At 41.3% G+C, this 21,099-nt stretch overlaps 1 protein-coding gene across 1 annotated transcript; it reads left to right on the plus strand.

Moving 5' to 3' along the window:
* The first annotated feature begins 9,018 nt into the window (after positions 1-9,018).
* Positions 9,019-11,461, plus strand: LOC309697417 (potassium voltage-gated channel subfamily A member 3). Its single transcript, XM_082519291.1, has one exon. The coding sequence runs from the start codon at positions 9,171-9,173 to the stop codon at positions 10,764-10,766; it is 1,596 nt and encodes a 531-aa protein (XP_082375417.1). The 5' UTR covers positions 9,019-9,170; the 3' UTR covers positions 10,767-11,461.
* Positions 11,462-21,099: the final 9,638 nt, after the last annotated feature.

The following is a 21,099-nucleotide window of genomic DNA, read 5'->3' on the forward strand; positions in this document are numbered from 1 at the left end:
CAGTTGAGGTGGTTCAGGAATCTGACTAGGATGCCTCATGGATGCCTCCTAGGTGAGGTATTTTGGGCATGTCCTAGTGGGAGGAAGCCCCTGGGCAGACCCAGGACTCCCTGGGGGAGAGAACAACTCGGTCTGCCCCTGGAAGAGATGGTTGATAGTTAATGAAGGAAGTCTGGTCTTTTCTGCTCAGACTGCTGCTCCCTTGACAGGAAGTAGAAAATGGACGGATGGGAAAGCTTGTCATGGTCCTGGGCCATGTGGGCCCAGTATTCTTAGTTTTCATGTATTTTTGTATTTTGTTCTTTATTTAGGCCATGCTTCCTGGGTTGATCTGTTACGTTGTTCCTTATGTGTTTTCCCTTCGTGACTCTTACCCCCTGTGTGCCCCTCTGTGTATTTATGAGCCCTCGTCTCTTTGTGCTTTATTCTATGTTTTCCCCAGCCCGTTATGTCTGCGTTCTCCCCGTGCTCTCTCTCCTCCTGTTTGAACCTCTGTGTACTTCCTGCTTTACTTTGCCCGTCTCCCATCAGTGTTACGTTCACTCCTGCCGTGTCTTGTTATGATTATCAGTGTCACCTGTGTTCCCCGTGTGCATCCACTTCCCCTGATCTTCCCTCATGTGTATTTAGTCTCTGTGTTTCGTACAGTCTGTGTCGCGTCGTCTGTGTTCTCACCTCCATGTTTTCCCGGTCAGTCCTTGCAGTGATCATCATAGTCTGAGTTTTCTTAGTTTGTCGCAGTATTAGTTTTCCCAGTTTAGTTATAGTCTAGTCACGCCATCCCTGCTTTGTTTGTGCACTTTGTCTTCAGCCATAATAAAGGCTCGCTTTCTGTTAAGTCCACTCCCGTCTACTCACTTGTGTATGCACCTGGGTCCATCACACACACCACCGCACGGCCTGTCTGCAGACCGTGACAAAGCTATTGTAAGACCACAATAAAAAATAGACTGATGGGAGTGGACAGTTCTGCAAGTTATCTACTAACAATTTACTTGTTTAAGAGCACACACAGAACCCGTTCATTCTACCAGGGGTTGCTCCAAATTAGTGGATCTGAAAGAAGTAGACGCACAGAGTAATCTATTAATCCCAATAACACAGTACAGTGGATTTTATCCATGTTTCTTCTCAGAAGTAGCACTGGAATTCAGATCAGTGGGAAGCAGCTGAAGAAGATCAACATATTCTGACAGAAGATATTGATGGAGACAGTGTGGGGTCTTGGAGGTTAGCAGAGCCATCCATCAGATGGTCTGCATGGTTTGTTCAGATAAATACTGCTTTGTTACAGTCCCCATTGATCATTTTAATTTACCATTAGAGTCTGACTGGTCCATGTGTTAATGTAGATACTGCTACATAGCTGTATGTGACATTCAGTTAAGTAGCAGTACCGCCAAAACAATAAGAAATTTAATAAATAAAGTCCTTTTATTGAAAAACAAATGTTAGCCCTGTCTGATGCTCCGTCTTGCAGTATGTTCAATCTTTTGATGTGACATAACTTTAAGCTCTCGCTAAATGTTTCAGTTGCTCTTCACAGTGCTAACCCAAGATTTCTCTCACTGGGTAAAGGCTAAAGTAAATTTCTTAAATAAATATGTACATTTTTCTGTTTTATCACATAACCAGACGACTGCACATTGTAAATGCACTCCACTTTACTCGCAAAGACAACATCCACTGTTGATAATCAAAATATTTTCAAGCAATGTTTTATTAATTTGTCTAAAAATATTTCACGTGCTGACAGAGGGCCTTTACTCTGTAAAGTGGAAGACAGCAGGTTTCTCTGGATGCACAAGCATGTTTCACTGTATGTACCAGACACCATCTGGACCAAGTAGGGACACTGTGGCTTTCCTGAGCAGTGGAAAGAAAGAGCCAGACCTCAGCACAGAGAGCAATATGTTAAACAGAGATAAAGTGTAAACACAAGTGGCCACAAGTATATATCTGAAATATAAAATATAAAAGAAAGTATAAAAACCAGAACCAGTAAATGAAAATAATACAAATAACTTGCTTGGTAAACACAAAATATTGTAAAACGTGAAATCAAAGAGAATGCAAAAATGTACCACATCCAGACTGTAGTGGGGAAATAATGAAGCTGAAAGGGGAGGAGATGATTATATCTGAGAAGAGACAGGCATGTGACATGGACACAGATGATGTGAAAAGTTTAATGTGAGAAGTGTCAACATGTGGATGAGGAGGAGGGCGGGAGTGACATTTCTCACATTTCTTACATTTTTCCTTGTTAATCTGGGACTGCTGTCAACACGGTCTTTGCTACCACAGCTGACTGGCAGAACAGAATATGTGTCCCGGTTTACGTTTCATGGATTAATATATGAAATAAACGGCACATGTTACAACTGTTTATCTATTCTTAAGAGCCAGGCTAACAAAAACGTGTTTCCTAACCATGGCTTGAATACTTGTTGTAAAGGCTCACCTTTCAGCACATTCACTTCACATTGTTTCTTTTCCTCACCTTTTATTGGGTGTGGTGCTTTCCCTTAATTGCACTCACCTGTCACTGGTTATATAAGGACTGCACTCACCTACAGCTCACTCCATCTTCGCTCCCACATGGGGCGGCAGCTGAGGCGAGTTTCTGGTTGAGTCTCCTTCATGTATTATTTTGAGTTACTGAGTTACTTTATTTCTTTTCAGAGATAGCAGTCCATGTGTGTCTTTCCTTTTGCTCATTATTCAATAAAACGAAAAACCCTGCAAGTGATTACTGACTGTTCATTCTCATCCTGACCGGATGAGCCCATGATGGTAACAATCTCCAACCTCCTCTGAACCTTCCTACAAAACAGTACTACAAAAAGACAAACACTAATTAATAGATAATTACAAGGTTTTATAATTCATCAAAGTCCTGTGTGATCGCTTTAAGTGGGTAACACACCAGAGCCCTCGGTTTAGTCAACTTCATTCTTGCTGTACTTTTTCCTACAACGTTTTTTTTTGTCATTTTCTGTCCTCATTTTGTGTCGAAATAGGACTGACGGTTGATGTGTGAAGCAGGGAACCCCTTCTCTCTTAGTGGTACAGCTGATATGCTCTGGTAGGACTGCATCTATTATGCATACATATCGCCTGCCGCTACATCTTCATATTTATGATGCTCCAGTCATGTTTGAACTCTCAAAAAAAGCAGATTCATTTAGCAGGAAAGTCAGTTTTCGGATGGAACCAAAGTGTGTTTAAACGTGTGTGTTTCCCTTTCCTTTTTAAAAAAATGAGTGCAGTCATGTGTGGTAGTCCACATCCATCCTTTATCCCAATGCCCATGTTTGTTTATCTCTTTGTTTCTGCCTGCTGAGAGAAGGCAATCATCAGGTTTAAAAAAACACAAAGTGTCACAGCCAGCCGAGATTCAGCTGTGTTCCTCCCTCTGTGCCGACCCTTTCCCCCCACATCCCTCTCTCCGTTGCTGGGGTTACAGCAGGACCTGATGTGGCTCCTTTCCAGTCAGCCTTTGTTCTACAGATGGCCCTGGCCTTGTCGTTTCTCCTCCTGTCGACCTCCTCTTGGTCTTTGTCATGTGCAGCTGCACTTCAGCCCCGATATCTGTCGTTATGCAAATATGAACAGTTGATTAATTAGTGCACACATAAAAGTTCTTTTTCCATATGGGCCTCGTCTTCATTAGCAAACATCTATTTACAGTGCCCCGAAGTGCTTTTACAGTTTATGCGCATGTGTATAGGAAAAGGATGTGGGATTGTGGTGGACATGTCACTGGGTGAGTAACGGGAAGGCACTGCTTGTAAAAGTGGAGTCCACAGAATCTGTTTCTCATTTATAATACAGATACTAGTAGATTCAAAGGGTTAAAAACACTCGGGCTCAAGACAATGGTTGCTTTAATTAGGATATTCAAGGCTGATTTAAAAATGTAGTAATCTGAAAAATGTTTACAGGAGAAAAATAGTAAAGGTCATAAAAATGTATAATTTGTACATAAATCCTGCGTAGCTTGACTAACTAAGGCCTCTCCTGAGATTTATATCTAAAAACCAAACTTTTTCTACAGTTCCAGGGAGATAACACTGCAGCAACAATGGCACTGGTGTTGTTGGTGGTAATCAGACAAATAAAAACATTTCCTGAGGATAAGAGAAAACACAAGATGAGATCATGATTATGAGATCAGAGATGGAAATCTTGGGATGGCGTGCCAGATATGAGATGTGTCACAGTTTTTTATTTAATTTTAAGTAAAATATTAAATTCACTATTTTCCCCAGAAGCTGCATGAAAGGTGGCTGCTATGCATCCCTTGTAGAAGAACCAAATAGAGCAATTACTCAAATGTAACCAGATTTCCACGACCTCAAGCAGCAAACCTGTTCCTCATGCAAACCAACCCAGTTCTCTCTCACTTGCTCTTTGCTCTTGTTTCCTCGCCTTTCAGTCCAGTTCGAAGAATTCGAGTGCAATTCGCAAGGTAGCCTAATTTCGTAGGTTGATATGGGAGTTGGGGTGGTCCTATATTTAACATGGGGAGTGGAAACCACATTAGAAAGCCCTTCGGCGGTCCCTGAGCTTTTTCTCTGTGGACTGACTGGCCTTTTTAATACAAGACAGCTTCAATGTGGCCTCAATAAGAAGACAGAGTCTACATCCTATTCAATAGGTTTGCATTACGCTCATTAAACACATTTCAGTTATTGTCATACACAGACGTGCCAAAATATAACATTTACCAAATATAACTTTTAACATTTGCAGAAATCCCCTGTCTGTACTGCTTATATTAAATCAGTCAATTTAAAGTTGAGCTTCTAGAAAATAATAATGAAAAATAAATAAAAACAACATCTTCTGTTCAGCAGTCAGATCCTTTACTACATGAATCTATACTACCAAAACTAAACTGCCGAAACATTCTTCTATTAAAAATATTACTTTTAACTTTAAGAATATAATCAACCAAACAGACGTCGTTGTATTTATAGTGAAGCAATGGCCCCAGTCAGAAATACGTTATGGTTCATTATAATGTATTTATTGGACTATAATTGCATAAAAATAAATAAATGTCACCTGACTCAAGGAGCTATCAGTTGTTAGGCAGCTTAATCTGCAAAAATGTGTTTTTTCCTTAATTTATTAACTTTAAATTTATTAACTTTAAATTTATTAACTTTAAATTTATTAACTTTAAATGCTTAATTGATTAAATATCTACACTAAGAAAAGTGTCTGTTACAGTAATTTCCTCTTCTAATGTATAGGTCTAAATTATATTCAGTTGTATTTATATAATCACAAATCAGTCACCTCAAGGTGCCTTACACTGAAGGTAAAGACTTTACTATAATGCAGAGAAAACAATCAGATGAAAAAAACTCCCTTTTAACAGGTAGAAACCTCCGACTGAGCTAAGGCCAGTGAGGGACAGCCATCCATGACTGTGGAAGAGAGCCAAAGATGAATGACACCTAATGATTAAATGCAGAGTCGTGAGCACAAAGTGAATAAGAAGCACTCAGTGCATCATGGGAAACCCCAGGCAGCCTAAGCCTATTGCAAAGTAACTAAGGGAGGATTCAGGGTCACCTGATCCGGCCCTATAAGTGTATGCTTTGTCAAAAAGGAAAGTTTAAACGTAATCTTAAGAGTAGAGCGGGGTTTGTCTCCCCAATCCAAACTGAGAGCTGGTTCCACAGAAGAGGAACCTGAAAGCTGAAGGTTTCTGCCTCTGAGAGAAGGGAGGGGATGTTATGAGCATCAGGTTTTACTGCCGTGCTCTCTGTCGCTCTCCCTGCTAACTCACTTCTTCTATGGAAAGGTTAGTCTCTGCAAGTTTCACAGTTTATTTATTTGAAATCCACTTAGGCCCTCAGAGTGGTAATAAAAAAAGACACCATTGGTTGGTTTTACTATATGATTAGTCGTTATATTTAAGGTAGGTCTGTTTCAAATAAGTGTTATGTAAATGGATGTAAAAATACTCTATGCTTCCAGAAAAGCTCAGTGCAAATAGTGTGTGAGGATCTGGGTGGGTGTTTCTACAGATTGTTGATGGGGGAATTTCAGATTAGTCCACATATCTAATGCTCATTTAATTTAATCTGGAGGAAGCAGGTGTTCATGAGCACCAAGCACTGCCATCTTTCACAGTTGCATAGCTTACAATTAGGTCTCTTTCCTCCCTTTGGTTTCTTTCTTCCTTCCACTTGTTGAAATGTTGTCTGAGGCTAAGATGTTCAGGGAGTGAGGGCACAAAAAGAGCTTTAGCATTCCCAAGGTGTTAAAAGAGAGCTCTTAAAATCTTAATGACACTATGTGTATCTGGTGTTTCTTCTGTTCTCACATACAGTTTGCTAAAGCAGGCAGCTTTCATTCTTTCATGCATTCATCTCATTTTATTTTCAGCTCACATCCACCAACACCCACCCACACCCACATAACAAAGACGAACGTACACAAGTATACAGGCACATACGTGCACAGTGATGTTTGCACAAGTGTTCTCTTATTTCTACATTTATCCCCAAATCCAGAGCAGCTCTTTATAGAAGTGTGAAACAGCACAATGTCCTGCCCTTCAGGGACTGTCCTCATTTCTTGTAACCTTTTCACGGTCTTTGATCTTTCCAATGACAAAGTGAAATTCTCTCCAATCCCAAGCCTTTCTCTGCTGTACCTGCACCTTATAGATGGTCAAGCAAATATTTGGTAACAGCTATAAATATATAAGCAGGCCACGTGTAACCTAAGTGGACATCCATCTTCATGACCCTTATTTAAAAATGGACAGCAAAAAGCAGCTTGACAAATCTCCAAATAATGAAGGGCAAAATGTGTTTTTGAAGCTTTCTGAGTTTATTTAGCTCGGGCAAGCTTTGGAAACTCTCACATCTACTCCACTGAATGAGAGCCAAGGTATGGAATGTGAAAGGAAGCAGGAGTACAGGGAGAGGGAAAGTCTGCAAATCCAAAAGAGAAACACCCGAGCCATGAGATGAAAGTGATAACCATCGCATCATCACGTTGCCCTGCTGTGAAACTGCTTGGAAAATCTACAATTTCTTAATGGTTAGGTATTTATTTTTGATGGTTAGGGTTAGGGTAAGTGGCTAGGGAAAGCAATATGTCAATTAGATGTCTTCACTAAGATATGAAAACGAGTTGCTTGCCAAAGAAAAATCTGGGCTAAGTAAGTTGATACAGCAGAATATCTGATAACCTGGGATTGAATGTTTTCTGCACGTCAGGAGAAACATGAAGTAAATATTGATTCATTTACTTCTGAGACTTATTGAGACCATATGTAGAATAAAACTGATACTTATGTATTGTTGTGTATGGCATGGTTGAGCCTAATTGCTGTATGTGTCCTTTAGATTGTGTTTTCACATAATAATAATAATAATAATAATAATAATAATAATAATAATGGTGTTTTTTGTTTGGTTTTTTGCTTTGTTAGATATGACAGTTATTTTATGGTAATTTTGTGTCTTTTCAAAGCTTTTGTAGTGAAATTGTCTGTAAGGTATTTTGGGTGTAGTCACTTTATTTGAGGTGAGTGCTATACAGTGGCCCAAACTATGATGCAACCTTTGTTGTTTATTTAGTTAATTTATTGGTTTAGTTTAGCATTTAAAGGTACTTATAACGGTGTGTTTGCGTGGTAACGTGAAGGTTGACATATCTGACTCAGTAGTTGGCTGTACCCCTTTAAATGTTAAACATTAAGAAATGAAGCCAATGTAAATGTTTATCTCAACGTAGTTCAAAATGACAACATGAAAAAATAGATAAGAGAAGCTGCACTGAGTCTTTGAGTAATTCATGATCAGTTTTAGCAGCTGTGTCAAAGGACTGTTTGATGCAAGTGCTGATTCAAGCAAAGAGTGGGTTTAAACCTGTGTTTAAGGTTCTGCCTCAGACATACTTGACTTAAAAACAAACACACAATAATATAAATGAATAGTTTGAATAGTCACCCCCCCCCCCCCCCCTCCCTTTCAGTACCTCGGACAGCAACCACTCAAGTGACACCTGGAAACTGTACGCTGAAATTATACAACACTGTCTGAAGCAATAAAAAATGTTAGAATTTCTATTTGCTTGTCGTTTTCCTGCCATACTGGATAATGATAACATGAGCTTGCTTGTCAGTCACACACATCCCCTTACTAGAAGTTTCCCATATGTGGTCAGTTTTAGCAGTGGGGGGAAAAGTCACGTTTCAGATTGCCTTTTGACAATAAATAATGATGAATGTCAAAAGGGCAGGTACAGTACACAGCACTGTCCTGGGATAGGTCTGATTATAAAGGTCACCTGACCTTGTATCATATGAGCTGAGGTAGGATCTGCGTGTCTCTTAATGTCTTATTAATAATGATTTCTTCGGCACTTGCTTCTTTTTAAGCTTTTCACCAAACATTGAATTTAATTTTATGCTGCTGCTGTTATGTATTCATCACACATCGACCTGACCGAACTACCTCCTGTCTTTCTCATCCCCGCGCTCGCTGATCATCACTTTAACACGTACCATTGGGACTCGGCATTAATTATCTCTCAGATTTCAGACGGGATATCAATCGTTAACCATTTTCCTTGAGCCTAATTTAAATAATATTATCGCCTGCAGAATTAGGTGCAGTACTTTACCAGGACACACCCTAATTTATTTCTGGTGCTGGTGCATCTTTTATGATACTTTCGAGTGGAAATGAAGCTGTGATATATTCATGAGCAGCCTATTTGAAAATATCCCATCTATGGGCAATGACCTTGTTTAAAAGGAGACTGTTTGTACTCGCCAAGTGTGTGAGAGAGTCTGTGTGTGTCAGCGCGCGTCTAGAAGACGGGAGAGGGGTAGAAGAAGGTGGGCACGCCCAAACGATGTGCTGAGTGACGCCCGTCTGTTGCTTTTTCTGTATAAAGGAGCGTCCAACGATTGGAGGAGGAGGGTGAAGTTACCCAGCGCTGGCGCGTCGTGGGCGGGTGGAAGGGCTGTTTATAAACCCAGATCTTTCCTCGTGGGCGGGAAGAGCAACAGTGGGGAGTGAAAGTGAAGCGAGAGAAGAAAGTGAGAGAGACGTAGAGGAGACAAGGCTGTGGTGGCGACGGCTGTGGTTGACCGGGGTCCGCGGAGGGGGCGAGGCGGCCGCCCCTGTATGCGTCTTCAACCGCGCATGGACGACCACCTCAGCCTCCTTCAATCACCCCCGCCAAGCGCAACCAAAACCCGGGGCGACAACCTGGTGAACCACGGATACACCGAGACAGAAGCCGACGTGATGACTGTTGTGGCTTGTGACAACATGCTAGAAGAGTCAGCGGCTCTCCCGGGCCACCACTCTCTGGACCGTTATGAACCGGATCACGAATGCTGCGAGAGGGTGGTCATCAACATCTCAGGGTTACGATTTGAAACGCAGCTAAAGACTCTCTCGCAGTTTCCAGAGACGCTGCTGGGTGACCCCAAGAAGAGGATGAGGTACTTTGATCCCCTCAGGAATGAATACTTTTTCGATCGGAACAGACCCAGCTTTGATGCCATCCTCTATTACTACCAGTCTGGCGGACGCATAAGAAGACCTGTGAATGTGCCCATTGACATTTTTTCTGAGGAGATACGCTTCTACGAGCTGGGCGAGGAGGCTATGGAGAAGTTCAGGGAGGATGAGGGTTTCATAAAGGAGGAGGAGCGACCGTTGCCTGAGAATGAATTTCAAAGACAGGTGTGGCTGCTTTTTGAGTACCCAGAGAGCTCTGGTCCCGCCCGGGGAATCGCAATAGTCTCAGTCTTGGTCATTCTCATCTCCATTGTCATTTTCTGCTTAGAGACATTGCCGGAGTTCAGGGATGAGAACAGGGATCCAATCACCATTGCGCCTGTGATAAATGGCACACTCCCCTATTTCATCAGCCCGTTCTCGGACCCCTTCTTTGTCGTGGAGACGTTGTGTATAATCTGGTTCTCATTCGAGCTGCTAGTGCGCTTCTTTGCATGCCCGAGTAAGGCCACGTTCTCCAAAAATATTATGAACATTATAGACATTGTGGCCATTGTTCCCTATTTCATCACACTGGGCACAGAGCTGGCAGAAAGACAAGGGAACGGACAGCAGGCCATGTCTTTAGCCATTCTGCGCGTAATTAGGCTTGTTCGGGTGTTCCGTATCTTCAAACTGTCGCGTCACTCTAAGGGGCTTCAGATTTTAGGACAGACTCTAAAGGCCAGTATGCGTGAGCTGGGCCTGCTCATCTTCTTCTTATTCATCGGTGTCATCCTCTTCTCCAGTGCTGTCTACTTTGCTGAGGCAGACGACCCAGAATCGGGTTTCAACAGCATCCCGGACGCATTCTGGTGGGCTGTTGTCACCATGACCACAGTGGGCTACGGAGACATGCACCCCGTGACAATTGGGGGAAAGATTGTGGGGTCTTTGTGCGCAATTGCTGGCGTGCTGACTATTGCCCTGCCTGTACCTGTCATCGTCTCCAATTTTAATTATTTCTACCACAGAGAAACGGAGGGCGAGGAGCAGGCACAGTACTTGCACGTGGGCAGCTGTCAGCCTTTAGCAGACACCGAGGAGCTGAGGAAGACTCGCTCTTCTTCTTCACTCAGCAAGAGCGAGTACATGGTGATAGAAGAGCACGGGATAAACAGCACGTTCAAACAGCAGCCCAACTTCCCCACTACCGCTCAGAACAACTCGCAGAATTGTGTGAATATAAACAAAAAGATTTTCACCGACGTGTAGCCATTATTTTAGAGCCATAACATTGAACACAGGACGTGGTGACGAATCAACACACAGCTGGTTCTGCCGTTGCGCACCAGCGTGTGGAAGCAGCTGTAGATCAGAAAGAAAGAAGAAGAAAAAAAAAAACAGAAAAAAGAAGCGAAAGAACGAAACCTGTACGTTCAGAGATGCTGCTTTGCTGTCCATTCAAAGAATCGGGATTTTTCATTTCAGTGGTATGAATTCATAATTCTGTGTGGTTCCATTCGCGCTTGTAAGAAGATGAAGAGCTCCTTATAAAGTTTTAGGCCTACCATTCTTCTCTGAGTGAGGGGGGTTGACCTGTTGTGAGTCGGGCAATAGTGAGTATATGTTTCACAACAGGTAGACATAGAAGCTGTATAACTGTGACAGATGTGCACAAATGTATAATACTTGAAGGGCACTCACATTGTATTAACATGCGTTATGGGTCGTGATCCGTCCATCATCGGCTATGTATAATATCCAGAATCATTTAAATATGTTTGTGTGTGCGTGTTTAAACACATGTGAAGTCTGAAAAACACAGTTCAGCATATAATATCTCAATTAGAGCGTTTTGTGCTATGCCTTTATTGTGCGTTAAAGTCTAGTCCAAATGCTATTCTCTTTAAAAAAAAACATATATATAAGAATTCCCAACAATTTCTTTGTATGCATTCTCCTGGTTGGCTATTTTAATGGTTAAACGGCGACATGTAAACACAGGGGCCAGCCGACTCCAGCTCTCATTATCGATGCAAGACACACGTGCAGCGAAGAAACACTGAGCTTTTTTTTTTGCGCACACAAACAGTGATCAAAGATGGAGCGTGTCTCTTTTCGGATGCCTCGAATATAGCCCACTGTGATGCAGTCTCCATGGCGACGGTCGTTACCTCGGTAACCCACCCAGTCACCGTTACCATGGCACCTTTGTTTCCACAGTAACCTCCCAGATTGCTTGGAAGCAATATTGAAGATTTTCATCTTAATGGGTTGTCTTCGGTGTGTAAGAAGGATGTTGGGGCACCGTGCTTCGCTGCATAAAAAATAGACGCCCAAACACGCCCACTAACGCTAATCTGCAAGCCCCCCCAGTGACCAGAACAACGACACGAAACAAATCCCACCAAGGAGGTTGTTAATCACAACAGTCCTACAAAACAGCACAGGCTCGACACAGATAGCTCCAAAGCTGTCTGTCAAGAGAGGCCGAAGAAGAGACATGTGAGGAAATTGTGAATGGACTGGGAGCACATTGTCTGGCTGCCCTGAGTGCGCTGCTGTCGGCGTTCAGCAGAGGCTGCTGTTCTCCCACTAAAACAGCTGGTAAGTTCTAAGCACTGTGGTGCTCGTCTCATTCTGAACGATCACTGTGGCGTAAGTCATAACATAAGACCCGCGGCTTTTGTTGTTTGGAGATTTACAATTTACTGAATGGAAAGTTCAGGCAGGTCATTTCAATCTAACAAGTTATCATCACGAGACGCACTGACGCTAAATTAACCTGCACTCAGGTTAAAGGCCAGTCAGTTATCTACAAATCCATTTTATATCGTTATTGTGACGTAAGAAGGTTTTTTGGCTTTCGTCCTTCATCGAACAGTGTAGTGATGTCATGCATGCATGTATGTGTTTTAATGTTTAGACCCTCGTCAGTCTTTGTGCAGGATTTGTGATCCTCGTGTCTTTCACCTTCGGCTGACGCTGTCTAAGAAATGAGTAAGAACACCGAAGGCGTGCTCACACAGGTTGTGTACTGTGCTGCCCCCTGGTGGCCGTAATCTCCTAATTGAACAGGTGCTTTGTGACCTTTGTCATTTCTCATGGATATGAAGGGGATGTGATATTAGAAAGCAAGAGAAAAAAAGAAGGCTTGTACTTGTAATAACTGAATACATTGTAATTATTTAAAAAGTAAGAAATGGAATCTGTAATGGGGGTTTTCTGTTGTTTGCTTGGTCTTAAAAGTCTTAAAATACTCGTGCGTTTTCATGTAACACAGTCCTATCTTTGATACCGTTGCACTGATGATCCTCCAGATTTATGTCTGTTTATGCCCAGTGTCCGCCCTGACTCTGGTCACTTAACTGAAAGCAGAGACGAGAGTGAGGCAGAGATAAAACTTTCGAAAGCCAGGACAAGGGAAATATAATTATTCTTAAACTATTGACTACGCAATTAAATGATTACACAAAATTACATCTTTTGTGTACCTTTCCAGTTAGTGATAATCATGGTAGCTTCATTTGGAGGGACACCCTAAAAGGCAAAGTGGGAGGTGCCTCAGATTAAACCTTTTCGTTGATTGATTATAAGTTTTCAATTTGATCCCTGGCATTTTTATATTTTTTCAGTGGTGAGCTCCATATTGATCATCAGTTGGAAGCCTGCTCATTTCTCATGTTACATAAAATCTCTAGCAGAGGAAAACACTAATAGATCAGAAAGTGAATAAGCAGAAATGGGAGCCACTTGTTTTTCACCTAACTGGATTGGCCAGTCTGGAAGCCTTTATTTCCCGGGCCTCTAATAATCCACACGATTGTTAGAGACATTGCACACTGCAGTGCACTCATCCTTTCAATTTTTGTTCACTTCTGCTAATTTCAAGTCGACACAGGTCACTTGAGAGTTACAATCATGTCTGTCAGACTTTAATTTCCTGTCCTTAACGCTCTCCTCACTAAGACGTTATTCAGAGTTACACAGTTCTTGCCCGACTGTTAATGAGACAAAAGAAGGAAGAGAAGTAGCTTTGCTTTTGCAGAGACCACAAAACTAATAGTTTTGCTTTTCCTTCCCCATTTTGTCTTTTTCTCTCTTAGGTGAACTCTTTCTCTGCTCAGACCTCCTGGAACCCCCAACGAAACCAGTTAGACTGCCTCCCATTTAGGTAAACAAACTAAATTGATTTGATACAGGTGCTAATTACTTAGAAAAGCTGAGTCATTTTGAAGGCATTTAGATTAGCCATTAGCCTGCAGTGACCTTATTTTTCCATTTAGGGGCGATGCGACTCCGGTCTTCCTGTTGGGCCAGATTGGCCAAGTTAGCAATTGAGACAGAAATCTCTCTGGACTAATTCTTCCCGCCCTGCCTTCTTGCTCATGCTGGTGCCCTTGAACCTGAATTAACAAGTTGTGCCTATTAATCACCCTGCCACGCCCCTCCAGCGAACCACAGCTCATTCCAAAATGCAACAACATGCAGTTTTGAAAAGCTTATAATGGACACTCAACATCCAGTTTTGTAGCTGCAGTTTTGTAGCTGCTTCCGCGCTGAGGCTAAAGCACTGTGAATGGAACCATCGCAGGGTCAGAAGTTGTTGAGACAGTGACAGGATTCAGCTGCAACGGACTTTTTCACCACATGCTTTCTATATAAAATTCAAAAGGATAGATGCAGAAAACAAGACAGCAATTTTGCAAAGCACTTTCGCATTACTGGAATATCAAGGATTTTTGCATTCTGTATTCACCTTTCCGGGAGGAGATGTTCATCATGGACAACAGCTGACCAACATTAAGACAGAAGTGGCAAAAACCAAGGCCATCCACAAGTTACTGCTATAAAACTGTGATACAAATTCAACGACTGTTAGTCATTTGCCTTTGTTAGTTCTATGTGTTGTGTATTTGTAATATGTGAGACAAACGCATATGTACATGTGCTGGTCGCTGCTATTCCATTGACATATACTGTACGTGGAGGAAAATACAAAGGCGTTTATGCAGACACAAACACAGACACATGCCTTTGGACGGCTTTCTCCTTCCCAGAGTGCACTCTTGATTTATGGGAAAGGGCAACATGTTGTCATGGGGCGGCTTGTTTGTTCTGTGTTATTTTTGTGCTGTCTTAAACATGACCCATGTAGAGAGTCTGAAAGTAGCCAAATTGTAAAGGAAAATGCACTCATTTACAGTTGCAAGGCAAAGTTTTAGTGCCACTTACTGATATATAATGTTGGATCATTTTCCTCAATAAATCAGTGAACAAGTTTTATACTTTTTGTTGGTCTGTTTAACTAGCTTTTAGGTAGAAATATAGACACTCTGAAAAGATTCAGAAAACCTTCCTGCAGCTACGTCCAGAGGGATGTCTGGATTCAATACATTTCCAAAGTACATTTCCACTTTTAAGTTAACTAGAAGGGAGACTAACAACCTGTGTTTAGTATCCCTCTGCCTTTCTCTCACTCTAAATTGTTCAATAAAAGAAACCTATTAAATTTGCAGTTAAGCGTTAATAGAATGAAAATACATGAAATGTTTTATAGCTGGGCAAAGAATTAGTGACTGCCTTACCTGTGCAACATATAATGCAATTAAGTACATGATATAAAATGGTTTAATCCTTCAGTACTGCAATATTCAATCATTTCATGGGTTTTTCTGGATTCTGCTGTGTGCAGAAATGCTGTTGGCACACAGGATGTGCCACTGTTTAACAAGTGTTTCCCGTGAAGAGCCTTGCAACGTGACAGTCTTTTAATAGTGAAAAACAGTGCTGGCCCAGAGTCCTTTGGTTACAGGAAAACACTAACACAACAGAAGAAAGAACAAAGAGAGCTCTCTGTAGCAGCAGGACCAGACAGGAAGCTTATGACGGAGTACTCCATCAATGAACTAGAAGGGCAATATTGAAAATAAAAGAGACGTCTCTCTGACAGATTTAGAAAGAAACATTTGGTGATTCCTAAATTTAATTCTACGTCAGACGTTTGGATGCCCCCTGGTTTGTCTGGTTGCACCTTAAAGAGCACTGAGCTGTGTTAGAGCACAGTGGAAAACTTCATGTCATCTCCCAGGCGAAGAGGTAAATATTAACATTGTAACAAAGGTTTGCAGCAATCATGCTGTCATGCTGTGTATGAGAAAGTGTGCTTTATTGCTGCGACGAGCCTGCCAGTTCACTAACCACTCTGCCATCTCTCTTGGCAAAAGTGTGGCTGAAAGAATCAAACCACTATATCTTTGGTTGTCCCCTCTTACATGCGCAGCAAATCCCCCCCACAGTCTATTTGTGTCTGTTTTCATTCTTTTGCTTGTCTGTTCCTTCAGTATCAAACATAGGAGAAGGCACAATGTGGCAGTTGATCACAAAAATGATGTCATCAGACCTCACACTAGCCACAGGGCTAATGCACAACAACTCTCCATAGTAACAGGGGAGGGCTGCTGGTGGCAGATTCAGCCCTCTGCAGGTGTATTTCAGAGCTAATCTCTTGAGCTGTTGGTGTTACTGTAAACTGTGCACAGGGAAAGGTAGAGGCTAGCAAAGTCTAATTTTGTGTATCAGTGTGTTTATTAGAATTGTACACTGTGTAGACTGGGTTTCACCATGCAGGGACTCGATGTGAACAGCAAGTTTAAGTTGAAACAATTTCAATATTGTGAGCCAACATCATCCCAGCACACACATAGTATAAAACCTTCACAATCAAAATGCCAACAGATCTTGAAGGGAGATGATGGAATGTCCCTTTGGATGTTTCTGGTCACCTGTGATCAGAGGAAAGAAGTCGTAGACACAAAATGTACATAAATTTTCCAAGGTTAATATTATCACAAGAGACACTGCACTTTGGGGCAAATTTTAATCCATAATTTGTTCCCTTTTGAGTCTTTTTTGGCTTCTAACACTTTAGGGGAAAGTCTGGATCATTAGCTGCAAAATGCTCCTCGCTTAATAAATATGAAGCAACTGAAACAGCTGCATACTGTGGCCCAAACCAATGCTTTCAGGGATGGGAATAGAGAAGCTGAGGCCCAGGCTGGTAAACAGTGAGCCAGAAGGTCTACAGAGCCCTCATTACAAGTAAATCCCCTCCATACAGCCTTCACACATCATCTTTCTCACTTCATTTGATTTTCATAATTTGAATTTTCAATTTTCGTCTGTTGTTTTTGAGAAACAGCACGAGTTTAAGACATGAGCGGAAAATATAATCAAATAACTCCACAGAATAAAATTCTATGTCCACAGAGTGCCAGGACTTATCAATTATCAACACATGGGTAAGCTTTTTTAATCATTCCCATTGCATACTTTGGTATATTTGAATGTTATTCTCTAAAATATATGCTTATGCTTTCGACCCGAGGCGAGATCAGTTTGTTGATGATTAAATTTTTAATTTTATGTTAATTTAAACCATTTTTTATTTATTGGCTGCTTGACATCTTCTAACAGTACCAACAGCTAATTGTTATTTTTAATCATGATTACATTTTGTCTTAAAACCAGAGTCCAGATTAGAGTGAACACACTAATGTTCTAAAGGAAGCTGTCGACTGATTTCAGCTTCAAAATTCTTCATAAAAGAACTTTCACAATAAACTCGTGACTTTCTTAACATAAAGTATAATAAAGCATTTTATGCCCTGGTCATGTGACACAGTACACACGCCTCTTGTTGTTTTTTCCTCTAGTGACTCCCAGTTGTGTGATATTTCCCTGTTCGCTTGCAGAGCTACAGTCTTGGCACTGCAGGAAACGATGGTTGCTAAGGATGATGATGCTGTTGCTAGTGCTTCCACTAAAATCAGATTATTTCTTACTGCTGATTGGCTGATCAGTACCAGTTTTCAGCCGCAGGCGTAGCAGAGAACACAGGACTCCCTGTCCAGTTCTGTATACAAATGCAAAGAAAGAAATACCTTAGAAATACAAATATACACAGTCTGACACATGCGGGCCTGCAAGAAGATTTAGATTAAGCAAGAGCAGGATGTTCATTTGCAATCTTTTGCTGCCAAAACAAAGAGACAAATGGTAGAGAGGCTGACAGTTTAACACAGAGACACAAAGACGCTCCTGCATTCTGCTGCATGACTCATCACTGTCACCGTGACCTTTATCTGCTGCCCTCTCCACCTCTGTTCTTCCATCCCTCCCCTTCGTTTTCATTTTCTGCATCCCTCATTTCTGCATTTCCTGATGGCTTTTTTTCCATCCTCCCTAATCTAGTGTCTTCTGATCCATAAATATAAGCTCTTCCTGACACAATTTCCACCATTTCTCTGGTGTCTTTCCCAATAGTTGTTTTTCCACAACTCTTAGTAATATAATACAAATATACACAGACAGACTACAGGCAGACTGGTGCTTGATGCTTGTGGCTGACAGACTATGGTTTGTATACATTAATTGTTCATTTAGCTGAATTGTCCAGACAGAGAGCACTTAACTGCTGCCCACAGTTTCAGAAATTCCTTAGGGAAAATGAATGTTCAGTGGACGTGTCAGGCCACCAAGAGCCTCCATGCAAAGGTGATGTTTTAATATGTTGCTTATAGATTCAGCAGCAAATATCTAGTGATACAGAATACATGCCATTTGTATACTCCTCTCTTTGCTAAACCACACCCTCCAGATCAGCAAGATCATTGATTTTCTCTTGTTTTCTAAGGTGGAGAAAACAACGGAAAGTGAAACCACATCTAGAATCAATACCGGAGCACTCTGCTCTGGAGGTAAGGACATATCTCATCGTGAAAACCGGTTGCTTTCAACAGACAGGTATAGAACTTGCAAGGTCATTTTCTAAATATAGAGAGAGACATGCAGAGAACGTGAAGAGTGGGTGGAGAAAATGAGAGGAAAAAGAGGGATGAATGGCCAGAATAAGCTGATGAACTCCTTGGTGTGTCATACAGGAGCCGAGTTCTGCAACAAAGATTCGTTTATTTTTGTTCTCCATTTACATTAACTGCAGTTTCAGAAACATATTCATATTCATTTATACATGTATAAAGAAATGTGTGTGTTTTTGCACATGGATTTTTGTGGGCTTGAAGCCACAAAGAAACAGGGAGTCAGTATGTTAAGGAATGTACCGATAACAACAGCTCATCACTGCACGTGTGAGTGTGTTGCATCTAGTAAGATATCACCTGCTGCAGCACCAGCAGAGGTCACACAGGACAAAGCTCCTCCCTGCAGTCGTCTGTCATAACTTAGATAAACAACCTCTCTCCCTCACTCGGTCTCGTTCTCACTCTTCCAGTCATGCATGAGAAAGGCTGGAGATTTTAGGTGTGCGTGTCCGACACACATATCCTAGTCGTGCCATAATCATTTCAAAATATTCGTATGCCCTTCTCTTTCAGGAATAATGGTTTCTGCGTAACCTCTTCACTTAGATGTTATCCCGAGTATTAAGACTGTATCCATCATATTTACTTCCTCTAATCCATCTTCTAAAAAAGAAAGAAAGAAAAAACAAACAAACAAAACAGAGTGCTTGGGTAGCATTTTGGAGCATAAGCTCCAATAAATTCACTGGCTATCACAACATGGTACATATTTAATACAGTGAAAAATAATGTTTGCATGGTTATTGCAGTCATGTGGGGTCAATAGTTGGGAAGCAATCTAAAGTTTCCCTTTCAGATTTTATCTGGCCTGCTTGGCTAAACATAAAACACAATCAATGCTCCTATTAGGTTCAGACTTGGCATAACCTGAAGGTAAGAGGGAACTGGAGATGGATCTGGCTATCTGGAAGGGGTTTGGGTCTGTCAAACTCTGGGTAAACTGTGTGGCATTGATATAAAACTGTTTATACTTTATATGTCTATGGGCATTCAAAGCCCAGCACTGTACCAGCTAGGAAATACCAACTTTATGATTTAGGTCAAGACTTTAGTTACCACTGCATTTTTTGTTGATATATATATATATATATATATATATATATATGTATATATGGTTTCATCTGAAGTATAGATATGCGTTGTATCGCTTCAACATAGTACAACAGTAATTAATAGTGGGATTCCAATAAGACTTCAGTTAGCTGATGATTTTTTTATTTGGTTAAAGAAATAAAACGATTTTTAAAAAATGTATTCATGGTTTAGAACAGTGAATTCTAACATGAAAAACTGATGTTGGATCTTAAAACAAAAACACAAAACAGCTGCAAGACTTAAATAAACCTCACGTCACTGTGACCCTTTCTGAATCCCATATTCTATAACATGCTCTACGTGCACTCTTCCTCATCCCGTGAGTGAAAGTGTGTTTAGATAATTGCTTTCAACATGGTGATGGAAGATGAATCATTGTTCTACTGACACCCAGCGCGGGATATTGGAAGCTGGGCTTGCTCCTGCATTTAGAAATGGGCTGTGTTCATTTACATTCACAAACAACTGAAGATTTAAGAGTTCCAGGGCATTTATCAGTAGAACCTGATAACACCAGAGTGGCAAATACAGTGCAGTACCGTAAAAAGTATTTGTTCCCTTCCTGATGTCTTATGGTTTGTATTTATCACACTTGCTTCATCATGCTTCAGATCATCAAATAAATTTAGATAAATGCAATTTGCAGATGTAGTTATTAAAATGATTATTTCATTTCGGGGAAGAGGAACGGGCCAAACCTAGCTGTGCTGTTTAAATCCAAGCTATAAACCAAGTCAGCTTGAGCCTCATGGCATTAACTGATGCCTGGACATTCTCCTTCAGGATTTTCTGATAGAGAGCAGAATTCATGGTTACATCATTTAGAGCAAGTCGTCCAGGTCCTGAAGCAGCAAAGGAGCCCCAGATCATCATGCTACCACCACCATGTCTGACTGTTGGTATGATGTTGTTCTTATGAAATGCTGTGTTGGTTTGGGGACTCAAACCTTCCAAAAAGTTCAACTCTTGTCTTGTCAGTTCACAAAATATTTCACCAAAAGTCTCGGGGTTCACCATGACGTTATTTGGTGAATGCAAGGCGAGCCTTGGTGTTCTCAGTGGTTTTAACTATGTAGCTCTCCCATGGATGCCACTTTTGCCCAGTTCCTGTCCAATTTTTGAAACATGAAGGCTGTCCTTAACTCATGCAAGTGAACCCTGCAGTTTTTTTTAGATGTTGTTCTCAGTTCTTTGGTGACCTCCCAGGTCACTGATTTACTCTTGGAGTAACTTTGGTATGCTGGCCACTCCTGGGAAGGTTCCAGGATATCTCCATTTGTGGGTAATGGCTCTCACCAGTGGTTTACTGGAGTCTCAAAGCCTTGGAAATGGCTTTGTAACCCAAAGTGATAGATGTCAGTGACTTTGTTTCTCATCTGTTCCTGAGTTTCTTTAGATTGTGATTGTGGTGATTCAATTTGAGATCTCTTTCACTTTGTCAGACATGTTCTATGTAAGGGTTTCTCGATTGTGCAGGTCTGGCAGTAATCAGGCCTGGATATGGCAAGTGAATTTGAACTCAACTTTTCAACAAATGAGCTTAATCACAGTTGATAACGAGGTGGGCAATTACTATTTTAAATAGGGCCAGTCAGGTTTGGACAGGTTTTTTCCTTCATAAATAGAAT

This window comes from Aulonocara stuartgranti (assembly GCF_965226115.1).
Source record: "Aulonocara stuartgranti genome assembly, chromosome: 20".
Lineage (NCBI taxonomy): Eukaryota > Metazoa > Chordata > Actinopteri > Cichliformes > Cichlidae > Aulonocara > Aulonocara stuartgranti.

What these genes read in the sequence shown, in the direction of transcription:
- LOC309697417 (XM_082519291.1), top strand. Translation starts at nt 9,171, where the DNA reads ATGCGTCTTCAACCGCGCATGGACGACCACCTCAGCCTCCTTCAATCA.